Source organism: Lepisma saccharinum, chromosome 11 (assembly GCF_977018435.1).
Source record: "Lepisma saccharinum chromosome 11, izLepSacc3.1, whole genome shotgun sequence".
NCBI lineage: Eukaryota > Metazoa > Arthropoda > Insecta > Zygentoma > Lepismatidae > Lepisma > Lepisma saccharinum.
In genome coordinates, this window is record NC_139239.1 from 17,049,074 (window position 1) to 17,062,264 (window position 13,191).

The window sequence follows — 13,191 nt, forward strand, 5'->3', positions numbered from 1 at the left end:
CCAGGTAAGCCCCCGGTCGAAAACTCCTGCTGAGCGTGCGTGACCTACGGATATTTAGGCGCTATATCCAGACCAACAATCATGTTTCTGTGGACTCGAGAACGCTTTCACATTGAAGTGTCAACCAGAACCATTCGCCGTTACCTACAGCGATGCGGTTACCGACTGTACAAGGCGAAACGTAAACCCTTCCTTTCCATGTTGAACAAAGGCAATCGACTTCGGTGGGCACGAATGTACCGGGGATGGACATTTCGGCAGTGGAACAGGGTTTTGTGGACGGACGAATCCATTTTCAATGTTGTGTATGGGAAAATACGGAAAACAGTCATTTGTCGGAAGGAGGAACAGAATGAAGCAAAATGTTATGCATGTCGCATGGCCGTAGGCAGGAAAAATTTTCGGGGGGGGTTCATTCATAATTGTTCCCATGGGTGTCGCCAGAAATTTGAATAATAGAAATAATAACAATAATTATACAATAATAATCGAAATTTCATAATAATAAAACAATTTTATTCCAAAATAATAATAATTATTATTAATATTATTATATCCTTAAGGGGGCTTACTCAATCCAGCAGATGAGTGAATATCCAGCACAAGGTTGTTCTTTTGTTGTGTTTTTCCGTTTCGTACAGTGTGTACTGAAATGCACAATTATTATACTTTGTTATTAAATTTTAAGATACCTTCAAGAAAAAGCTCTATAATTTAGATGGAAATTTTAGTCATAAAGTTTTTGTTGTTTGATCTTAAAACTTAATATTTGGAATTTTGAAAAGTGTGGAACCAGTTATTCTCTTTAAAAACTTATCCTGGTGCATGGATTGTAACCTCAATCGCGAACGTAATGCGCTACGAAACTGGAGATCCTAGGTTTGAACTCCTATCAAGGGAGATTTTCAACTTTATCGGACAGGGAATTTAAAAGTTGGAAAGGGAATTTTGGGACAATCATAACGGAATTTTCAGTCTACGATATTCCTTGTGACGCAGGAACAACACTGGAAAGAGGACACCAGAAGTGATAATGGAGGGGTCGCGGGTGGGCTACGATTCCGAGAATAAACCCTGTTTCACTCAACTTCCAGAATTCCAAATGTATGAAAATTCGATCGTTTCAACATTGTCTCCTTGTATTTTTGTGATGCTTCGAAAAAAAAAAAAATTTGAAGAGAGTTACAGATTTTGGTTTCTGAACTTCCATTAATCAAACATGTCAGATGTTTCGGGGGGGGTTTGAACCCTAGAAACCCCCCCTCTAAATACGGCCATGGCATGTCGGGTACAGAAACCTGCGTCAGTGATGGTATGGGGATGCATGACGGCATCTGGGGTTGGCCCACTACACGTCTGTGAGGGCATTGTGAATGCACACGCATACTGGAGCGGCATCTTCCCACGGTGCGAAGGCACCAGTTCCACAGGCGGCGTCTCATCTTTCAACACAACAATGCCAGGCCTCATACAGCGTGGCTGACAAGAGAATGGTTTACTCGCCATCACGTGCGAACTCTGCCATGGCCACCATCGAGTCCCGACCTCTCACCCATTGAGAATGTGTGGCGTGTTCTTAAGCGACGTGTGCAACAGAGGGGACCCACGACAGTGGCTGCTCTTATCGCCTGCCTGCAGGAGGAATGGCACCGCATCGATGTGGAATACCTTGAACGACTCGTCCGCACCATGCCCCGACGCATTGCCACCGTTATTCGCCGACGGGGCGGCGTCACACCATGGTAAACAGGATCCCCTCTAACAGTGGTCGAACTTCAATGTCACGTGTAGATGGACGAAAATGTTTTATTTTGTGTGGACACCATACATTGCTGCGTTGCAGCGGAAATTTATGTTTCCTTTGTTCCATGTAGCCTGCTGAATAAAATATGTTCAGCATATGCATGTGTTCTCCTTCTTTCACAACGCACTCCTATATTTGTGACTGGTCGAACTTCATTGTCACTAAGGTTGTATACTAACGATTTGATCTTACTGGCCCTAAAAGTAAAATGAAACTACTTGTAGGATGACCTCTCAATGGTTTTAGCTCCAAGTCCGATTTATCTAAACGATTTACTCTTTCAATTCTCTTCGTTCATTTCAGGACATTTTGCTTCCAGTCTGTTTACAATGGTGGTGGAGGAAGTGGTGTAGAAGATTAACGAAGCATCCAAAAGGTAAACTACTTGCTGGTTTGAATTTATAATTTTTTTTTTACCTATTTTGATAAATAACATAAAGCACCCCCCCCCTGCTTTTGGTCACCATTTTCATGTTGTAAAGTGAATAACGTGGGGAAACTTAAGGGCATGAAGTTTTTATTTGGTGGGGGGAGCCTTATGAAAAAAGAGCCTACCAGAACTAATAAAGCTTGGGATTTCCCTATTGTGATTTTATAACATGTGGTCCACGACAGTTCTATATTATCTTTGAAACATTAAAATTGGAACTTACTTCTCATGTTAATTTGTAACCCAAATGTACGTAGTGTGTTGTTTTTCCTTTCTAAATGTTATTGCATTTTTTAAAATAAAATTTTAGTATTTATTTGAAAGCTAAAATATGAAATGGATATCAACTGTGGATTTTATGTTTGCTCAGTAAAATTTTCACGAAAGATGGTATATCGTCTCTAATTTTGATAACGCAGATAAAGCGGCTTCCCATCGGGGAGTGATTATCACATCGTGCATGTTTGTTTGTAAGTGTCCATTCTTCAATTTCATCACTCATCCCCATCTTTGCAACTTAGCCAAAAGTGGCACAAAAAGCTAAGAAAAATAAAGCATATCAATCAATAACACATCTATAAGCGTGTATTTTCTATTCTTGTCAAACTTGCCTATTGTGTTTAATGTGGTGTTTCAAAAATTTCTAGTATCTACTCTTGAATCATATCTGGACATTATATGAATTATTTATATAGTTGTTTCATCCCAATAGTGAAGAATTAGGAACCAGAGGGTGGGACCGTGGGTGTGGAATGCACCCACACATCCCCTCCTTCAAATGCCATCCCACTTGAATCACAAGCATATTCATTGATTGATTGACATAGGTATGGGAATGAGCAGTTTTCCCCTCTAAATCTAGTAGGCTACTTAGAAATGTAGTGTAGAGGAATTTTATCGCTGTTATTCAATAATATTATACCCTTAAAGAAAATAACATTTTGCTATGTAATTAGACTATCCCACTTCATTCTGTAGCAAATTTCTTGTTATAAACTCAATCAAATACTTTATTCATTAGCTTCGTTGCCTATGTGGCTGCAGAATAAATTGTTTTTACATTGGAAATGAATAATCTATGTGTAGCAGTTTTGAATCTGCTGTAAGAAATCATGTTTATATGTAAACTAGTATCTGAAAAAATATAGTCCAGAATATATCTTATCCACAATGAAATAAAAACAACCAGATAATGTCCTTATCGCGTGACCGAGTTGCACTTGAAAGTCCAAAAATCATATACAGAATGTCCAGAACATATCCAAAAATGATCCACAACAGGAGTTTATGCAGAATTTACATTTGGAGGGGGAGAGCTGTAAGTCGAAATGCAGGGTGTCTAAGGGTAATATATTTGAGCCAAAATGACCATAAATCAGGCAGGCCTTTGTGAAAAATGTTAGAGGGTTGTTGAGGAAATTCTCGGGGTGTGTGGATAAATAAATGATCCTCAGAATGTCCAAAACAAGTCCCCTGGACGGAAATATGTGTATCTAGGTGATATCAAATGAATGAATATCCAGAAGATGTCTCCTGGATATTTGTGTGGTGTATGAGTAATGGAATTTTTCGGTGGACCCGAATAAACTCTGTACACTAATCGGTTTCATACCCATCAATACAATAACCGTGAGGTGGAATGAGGTTTATCTTTCCCGGACTCAACTTGCATCATGGCTTTTGCCCCCCCCCCCCCCCAATCAGAGGATCTGCGCACTCCGATACTCTATCCCAGGAATCTCTGGAGCAAGGCCGCACATAACGGTAAGAATGCAGAAATCTGATGGACGGAGCGAAGCAGAACAAACCGATGTTAGCTGCAGTCCCTTTCCCCCTCCTCCACTCAATCCCGTTCACTCTCATCTCATGCGTCAATTGGTCGATCCCTCTCGAGCCTTGTGCAGACACTTGTTTTTGTTCGTTCGCTCCAGACATTCCACTGACAGAGTATATGTTGAAAGAAGTTATTTTACTCCGCTTTTATTCGACATTTGCCTAATCGCGACGATGGTGCCGAAGCTGGGATTCGAACCCGGGACCCCTGGTATCGTAATGTGCTGTGCTAACCACTCCTGCTTGCATTTTTGTACATATAACTGTAAACTTATTTGAACTGTAATACTACAAGTAGTAAGTGCCATCTATTTAATAATAAAGTTTACATATACAGTGAGTGCGAAATAATTATCCCTTGTTGGGATGTGTTATTTGTAAGCGACCAAAGGTCTGATGGTTCGAGGCGGGAGGGGGAATGCCTCATACCCCCCCTTCAAATAGCACCCTCCATTAAAATGAATAGATACAAATTTGTTCGCTAATTTTATGTAACAAACGTCTGATTTTTCGTTCATTTGAAATGATTCCAGAAAGATGTCTAGAGCTTTATATGTTTCGAAATTACTTGATTTAAAGTAACCATAAATTCTAAAAAATAAAGAAATTAAATTTATAAAATTCATTGACGTAAACTTTCCATTAAAGAAAACATGAAAATCCGTGTGTGCTGTTCTAAAATAAAAGAACCCATGCTCCCACTATAATATATATACGTACATGGGGGGGCCTCCCCGATAGCGCAGTGGTATCGTCGTCGCCTTGTAATAAAGGGGTCCCGGGTTCGAGGCACAAGTGCTTCGGATCCCACTTTAAACTGTAGGTCCAGTTCCGATTAGCCTTACTGTGCATAAAGTGGACTTAAAGCACCAACTCAACAACAACATATGCATACATGTGTGTGTATGGAGATTGATTTTTGTACCCCCCAAATGAAAAACGTTCCTGCGCCACTGAACCCAGCTATGCACCATCCAATCTTAAAATGTCAGCCCCCTCTCCGAATTAAAATCCTGCATACCCTACTGACTGTATGTATGTGTGTGTGTGCGGGCGCATATATTCATACACATACAGTTTTTTTTTTCTGAGAAGAAAGGTTCCGGTACTCTTCTATTTGAGATAAGGAAATATTGTCTACTTTTTCTCAGTTCAGATCTCTTCGTTCGTGTTTATTTCCTCTCTTCTTGGCCATTTCTTTCTCTGTTTTCCATTCCATTTTCTGTCGTTTTTTTTATTATTATTTTATCTCTATCGATGTTCTGCTATTTCTATCCCTTCTCTCTCTTTCTCTCTGTGTTTTCTTTTAAATTTTTTTTATTCTCTCACTTTTCCATTTTCTTTCTCTCCCCCTCTCTCTGGCGTATTTCTTACTCTCTTCTCTCTAGCTGCTCGATTTCATTCACACTCGTTTTTCTATCTTTCCATCTCTCTTTAACTTCGGTATTTCTCTTTCTTTCTTTCTCTGTCCGTTACTTGTTTTCCTTCCCTTTCCTTTTATCTCTTTGTAGCTTCAGTTCTCTTCCTTTCTTGCTTCGCTATTTTTTCTACGTATAACACTTCCCCTTTCTGGAAAATTTTCTGCTGGCACCCATGTAAGAATTACTCAAAATGTGGTATGTTCATCATAGACTTTCGGGGGAGGCAAGGCACTTTCTCCCTCCCCAATTCACGTTGGACACATTTTATGTATATTTACATATATAACGTATTGTTTTATGCCGATCTTGCCCCCCAAAAAATTTATCTTAAGTTGGCACCTCTGATTAGGGGTGTGCGGGACAAAAATTTTTGGGTCGGGACGGGAAATATTTTAAATCCCGACATTTGGGACAGGAAAAAATCGCAACTTCCCGACTAAGTCGGGAAATTTTCGAGACGTGAAATTTTCGAAATTTCCCGAAGCTCTGCAAATCTCGAATTCTACACATCATTTTCACTTTAAGTGACTGTTTTTGCATTTCTGGAATAAAAACTAACAATTTCCGATAAGTTACAGAAACTTACAATGCAGAAAACGTCGAGAATTAACGACTTTTTAAAATGACCATTCGGTATTTCCCGACTGCTCGGGATCCCAAAAAGTTGGGAAGTCATTTCCCGAAATCGGGATCGGGACGGGAATTCTTTTCCCTGATCCCGGTCCCGACTTTTCGGGATCCCGCACACCCCTACCTCTGATGTTCGTAAATGATGGTGCATTAATGTAATTCATACTTTTATTCCCACATACCAAAAGAAAGTGCGTTGCGTAGCTCCAGATAAAAAAGGCAGAGAGAGAGAGAGAGTGAGTATGTGTGTGTGTGTGTGTGTTGATTGATAAATTGATTTGCTTTATTTTACTTCGCTTTTTGTGCCATTTTTGGCTAATTTGCGAAGATGGGGATGAGTGATGACATGACGAAATTGATGAATGGACACTCACAAACATCCATGCCCAGGCCAGGATTCGAACCCGGGACCCCTGGCGTCGATGTGTGTGAGAGGGAGAGAGAGAGAAACGTCCAGGACTGACTAGCACTGAGATAATTAGAATAAAAATAATGTTCCCCGTGTACTTTGCACCATTCTATGAAGTATAGTTCTAGGGGTGTGTGAGAGTAGGGCCCCACACATTCTATTGATATCGGTCATGTTGGAGTTGATGTGATCAGCACAACGGTCCGATCACATTTAGCCCATTTACCCATTTAGTTGATGCTGGATGAACCCCAGACCCGCTTTATGCGGTGTCAAGACCCTACCGAGACGTCAGAATGTATTCTAATTATTGATACCATCCCTTAGTTTGCATTTAGCCTAGACTAGAGCGTCATGAATACGTGATCTAAGCCAGTTCAACGAATTAAATATGGTATTTCAATCTTCACAAGGGAGATCTTTACTTTTCGGTGGTGGTATAATTTCAGATGTCAGCTTTGCCCCTCATTTTGAGAGGATCGAGGCCTATACGTGAAGTTGCAAGGCTCGCATCAAACGGCATATGGAAACGAACTCTCCTCAGTGGCAGGTGGTTGGTGCGTTCCAATCTCGTAGAAAAGGGATGCTTCTCTCCGCAGCGGCCGGTCATCCCCAGGCGGTACTTCATGCAGAAAATCGAAGATGGTCCTCCGGAAACTCAGGATATTGGCAAGTTCTCGGTCACTCTTGATATGAGCGATTTCGACCCGAGCGAGGTCACCGTCCAAAGCTCTGCGAACATCATCCACGTGGAAGCTCACAAGGAAGAGTTCAGGCCCGAGTCCTCCGCCACTCTGCACTTCCGGCGCCAGTTTGTGCTTCCGAATAAGATCGATCCGGAGTCGCTGACTTATGAAATGTCCACGGAAGGCCAGCTAACAATTACAGCAAGTATGAGGGTAAGACTTCGTCATTGTTCAATCTTTCAACGGGCATCCGGAAGGTGGTGCGTTACTCCCCCGCCCAGTGATGTTCCTAGCACAGAGGGAAATTTCCCTGCCTTATTCCAAAAATTTCCCCTTTCGATTTTAAAATTCCCTCTTTCATACGTTACATAAGCCTCCTTATCTACGGTCTATCCCGATCAAAAAGTGTGTACAAACGATTTTATGCGACGTGGAGGCAAATTTGCTTCGAATTAGGCATTTGTGAACACTTTTATGGGGGCGTGTCATAAAAAATTAATGCTATGTTAATTGAGGTGGATCAATTTTGTACTTTTACTATGTACTTAATTTATTTCCTTTTTTAAGACACTACATTTCCAAAAATCCTTGACCTTGAGTCTTCAATCTTAATTAAACTTCTAATTTTCTTGTTTCCTGCACATTTTTTGATGTTTCTCCATTTGTCCCTTCGGCTCCATAAATTCCCCTTTTCTGAGAAAATTCCTGCTGGGAACATCATTGCCCCGTGATGAATTTATCCAGAAATTTCCATTTGCGAGTGTTTTCTTTTTTTGATTTGATGTTATAAGTCCACTTTATGCACAGTAAAGCTAATCGGGACTGGACCTACAGTTTAAAGTGGGATCCGAACCACTATGTGCCTCCACCAGGTATCGAACCTGGGACCCCTTGATTACAAGGTGACGACACTACCACTGCGCCAATGGGGAAGCCATTTGGGGTCATAGGCGTAACTTGAGAATCCTTGCTATCCTTAAAATTTGTAGGTATATTAAAATTTACATTAATTTTAGCTAAACCTCCTGGGACCGAGTTCATGTTCTGCCCATCCTCCAGAAACTTGATCATGAATTAGGTTGACTGATTTTTTTTTTTTGTTTATTTTACTTTCGCATTTCTGCCACATTTTGACTAATCGCGAAGATAAGGATGAGTGATGATATGATGAAATTGATAAAGGGACACTCAGAAAGAACACCCATGCCCAATTCGAGATTCGAACCCGGAATCAATGGCGTCGTAGCGCGCTGTGATAACCACTCCGCCACAGAGGCTGCCAATCATAAATTTTGCTTTTGTGAAAAATTTAGGGGGTGTTGATAGAACATTGTGGTGCGTGCGGAAAAATCAGAAATAAATAAACTAATTTAGTTTGACTTCAGAATTTAACGTAGAAATGTGTTCCATTCGCTATCAAAATTAGATTTTGAGCAATTAGCGTCCTACTATAAGCATACATAATGTAACGAAGATTTAAATGAATGGGAACCTATTTTATGGAGAGCTATTGGCTCTATAATATTATAACGATAGTAAACACCCTCCCATCTCTGATAAAATCACACACTGAAAGGGGGGGGGGTGAGAGGTCACCCAGAACGTCTAAAACTCGCACTGAATTATTTGTAAACGAATGAGTAAATAGTGATTGCTGCTATACTTCTTGAAATATAAAATTAAGAGACCACATGTAATATTAACAATAAATCGTCAATTAAGAAAAAGGATGCTTTCGACGTCTAAAAAGATCACCTCCTAAGTTCAGCGATTACTCCTCGAAGCACCTAAAGCCAAATAGATAAATCGTCAATCAGCAAAAAGAGTACATAGCACCCTACCCTACCTGGTGTTTTATCCTCCACCGAGGAACATTCTGCGAGGCTTGCTTGTAGGACCTGCCCCTTCGTCAACATGCAATGTGCTTTTATTTCACATTCACACCAACAGCTCTATTCTTTTTCTTTGAACAGAATTTGAGTAGAACACGAAGGATGTCTTTCGACTATAAATCCAAAAAGCCTAAACTCGGTCATCCCAAGTCTACAACAAGAGGTAAATACAAAGACATTACTTAGCACATAGAACCGCTCCTACTAGAGAGGAAAGCGTTCAGCGCCAATTGAAAAATTAGAGAATACCGTTATTCTATTGTTGCATACTGGTTATTTAAACTATAAAAGTTTGCTGAAGCCATCCCGTAGCAAGACGTGTGGCATTTCAAAAATTTCCAGTGATTGGAAATTGCAAAAAAATACTCTTGAATCATCGGCGGGAGAAGCAGAAAACAAAGAAGAGAATCCCCTCTAATTCACCCCATTTCAAATACCACCTTAGTAGCAAATAATACACTAAAAATGATTCAATATTCTTCAATGCCAAGAATAACATGACAATTTGGAAATGTTCGTTCACATGTAAAATTCAGTGCAGCATCTTGGATAAAAAGAAATGCACGTATGCTACATATGAAAATTACGATATAATTAAAAATTGCCATGGTGATAAGTAAATTATTAAGTGTGATATTTATAATTAAATCATTTTATTTGATGTAATAAAGTTGGAAAGAAACTAAGTAATTAGAAAATGTTCAAAGCGTCGGGCTCTTCTAGTTTTATGTTTCTGGTAACTGTAGCACTTTCTGAGTATCGTTACACAGCAATACTAACATAGGCTGTAAGATAATGGTTTAATAACATTATTCTGTTTATTATGACTAGGCTGAGGATAGGCACGCAGCTAGGTTGATCAGTGGAGGGGGGGGGCAAACGTAAGATTTTTTTCTATCAAACTATTATAAATTAACAAACTAATGTATGACATCATATAGGCCTATACTGTATACATACATTATCTATATTGTTGTAATCCCGTCTTACCTGGGATCTGAGGTCACAGGGATGCTTCAATAATACATTTAGGTAGAGCTTAAATATACTTGTCAGTTGAACCTGCTCCGACTAAGAGGAATGAGATATGGAAGGTTGAATTTAAAGGTTATTTACGCTTGTTCATACCTGGTAGGCGAATGATGTTCTTGTCCAGATGCTTCTTCCAGACCGTATTGTGACTGACGTCAAGGTTCGATACTGTGACCCTTGACTCACTGTTCCGAGCAATCCCGCGCGAATGGCTGCATGCTTATGCAGCCGTAAACTTCGTACACCGTCGTCGTCGTTGTTTAGTCAGTTGTAGAGTGTACTAGTAATGTAAGGAGTAATGAGCGTAATTGAGAGCGAGCTTGCTTTTATAATCGTTGGCTTCGAAAGGTTATTACACCTTTCGAACACGCTGGATCATGTTAGATCCACGCATTGCCTCTCAGTCAATGCTTCACGGAAGTTACCAAGTTTGGGCATTCTTGGGATCGCTCGCTGGTCGGACAATTCCAGTGAATAAACAAGCGTAAATATTCTCTTGACGAGGTTTTCTCGTATTGTTAATCACAATATCTCTACAATATATAGTATTGGAAAGGAGCAAGGACCTCCTCGGTGGCACATGGTAGCAGTCCCGATTAGTCTTACTGTGTATAAAGTGGACTTAAAACACCAACTCAATCAATCAATAAATTGGAAAGGAACAGGATTTTCTTCTGTAGCCCCCAACAGTCTGCGGATATAGACTCGCGAAATCCACAGCCATTATTCGGGAAACTAAATGCAGAATGAACTCATTAACTTAATGGTTGATACACCAAAAACAATGTCATTAGTCTTTACATTTGTAAATTTGCTCGAAGAAAATTGAGAAGTTGATAAAACCCTTTTCCGTGGTTTTAGATATAAAGTGCTGGAACCAGGTTTACAAGTATAGCCGGGTCATCTCCGATTACCTAGATGACCCAGAGTATACGCCGCTGCTAGGTATTAATTATATTTGTATGTCTAGTCAACCTTGCCACCTAAGCAGCATCAGCTTCTATATTTGCAGGTGGAGGCTAAATGAAGAAAAATCACAGAAAGTCAGAAAGATATACACGTTTTGAAACATAATACTTATAGAGCATGCAGACGGATGTAAAAAAATGCTACATGCCTAGTTTTCTTCCTTAATTGAAACGTGGTTTATTCTTATTTACATGAGATTAACCACACTGGGAGCCGAACTCAGGATCTTGTATGGTAGTCAGACTCTCTTTTAGAACGTCAATATGTTGAACATTTGTTCGATCAGTCGATCCCAATCCATTGTTTCCAGAGGAAGAAAATCTGACAGCTTCTCATTCGACATTTCACTCGCGATGTAGGAAAACGAGATCACAAACACTTCGTGATTCTATCTTCTCGCGTTTACAGAAGTTAACCACCGTTCGGACCGCAAACCCTACTTCAAACTATCTGACAGACATCAAGTGACCACCAAATCAACAGATGAACCGACCGCTTCCTTGTTTCTCCGAATTTTCAAAAAGTGGCCTTTCCCTCCTTTGCAGGGCAAATCATTAAAAGGAGGTTTGGGTTGAGTGCATGTGAGAAGAACCGCTATGTCATTCATTCCCGCGCCGAAAAAGGAACAAGCAATAGAATTTTATTCTTGGATTTTGAAACGCATGGGGATATCTTTTCTGAGCCATAAAATAATTAACCCAAAAAGTTCTAGCCATCCGCAGCTAAATCTTCCTGTTTGTGTCGTCCTTTCGGCGCCCATGGTGCCAGTGCACGGCCAGATGAAGAGAAATTCCGGGTTTTGGGGGGATTCTGGATCTTTTGTGTAGCAGGAAGGAAAAGTGCATTTTCAATAGGTCTCCGACTTCCCTGACCGGGGCCAGGCACGTATCCAGAGGGGGGCTCAAGGGGCTCGAGCCCCCTCCGAAATTTTTCGATTTACACTAGATAAAATGAGGTTTTTGGCTTGTGTGTGTGAAATAAAATATTGTGATTATAATTTACAGAGAAATATAATTATCGAGGAAAAGTGAAGAAAGTTCTAGAAACCTGAGGGATAACCCTGTTGTTGATAATATTGTATGTAAACTTTTCTTGCTCTTTCGGTGTTGTCGCAACGAACTTGAGCATTATTTAAAGATTTGTCAGCATTTGGAAGTTGCACAACAAAGCACTGTTGAAGGCAGCGCCATGAGTCGGGCGATTCGTTGGATTAATAATTCTCTGAAAAGTGAATAGGAGGTGGAGTCGAACTACAAAACATTTTATGTGCGGAACATTCCAGAATATAATATGGATATAAATACGCGGATTCAATTTCACGGTTGGTCTGTACAACAGAATCATTCAATAAGACTTCAGGAGTAAGTGTGACAGTCGATTAGTGATCAGTCAGTGCCCATTGACTGTTTTATAAGATGTAGAGATTAGTGGGGGAGAACTAGTGACACATTTTGCTGGAAAGTGCTGAAGTCTACCACTATTATAAGTTCGTGTCCTACGCTGAAGACATTGCCAACAGTGTAGTGCTAGTTTCGGGTCATGAGCCGAAGAGATCGAAGGTCTCTAAAGTAAATATTTCAGCAGTAATGGGCATTGGAGCATCATTATTTTAAAAAAGGAAATAAACTGCACAGATCGACTGAAAATCTAAGTTTTGAGTGACGGTTTATTTGTGACCGGACCAAGTTTCCTGTATGCAGTCCGAGAGTTTCGTGGGTTAAAAAAGGACTTTTAAGTCAACTGTTTTGGAAAAACACTAACTATCACAAAGGGGCAGCCATGAAGGCCGAAAATTGTATGAATGTCGAGAAGAGAAAGCAAGAAGATGTTGCATATGTGGAAATTTTAGAGGAAAAAGCAAGTTCGACCATGACTCTGGCCAGGCGCGTATCCAGGAATTCCTTTCGGGGGGGGGGGCTCAACATAATTTTTCTAAAGGGGTATAGTAAGAACCTCACAACTGTATGTTCAAGACCAGATTTGGCAATTGGGTTCCAAAAGGGGGGGGGGGGCGTTGCAAGGAAAGTTTACTTTCTCTTGGTAACAAGGCTTAACATTAAGAGGCCATAATGTTGAGCCAAAAAA

General features: G+C 40.3%; 1 protein-coding gene across 3 annotated transcripts in view; it reads left to right on the forward strand.

Moving 5' to 3' along the window:
• LOC145995151 (protein lethal(2)essential for life-like) overlaps window positions 1-13,191 on the forward strand; it is a 44,444-nt gene that overhangs the window by 2,541 nt on the left and 28,712 nt on the right. For 2 of the 3 annotated variants that reach the window (XM_083131700.1, XM_083131701.1), the window contains exons 2-3: window positions 2,108-2,180; window positions 6,977-7,426. In XM_083131700.1, the coding sequence (XP_082987826.1) occupies window positions 6,977-7,426 (450 nt within the window). In that variant the 5' untranslated portion in view covers window positions 2,108-2,180. Of the gene's footprint in view, window positions 1-2,107; window positions 2,181-6,976; window positions 7,427-9,186; window positions 9,269-13,191 lie in introns of all 3 variants that reach the window. The other variant, XM_083131702.1, reaches the window with a different exon arrangement.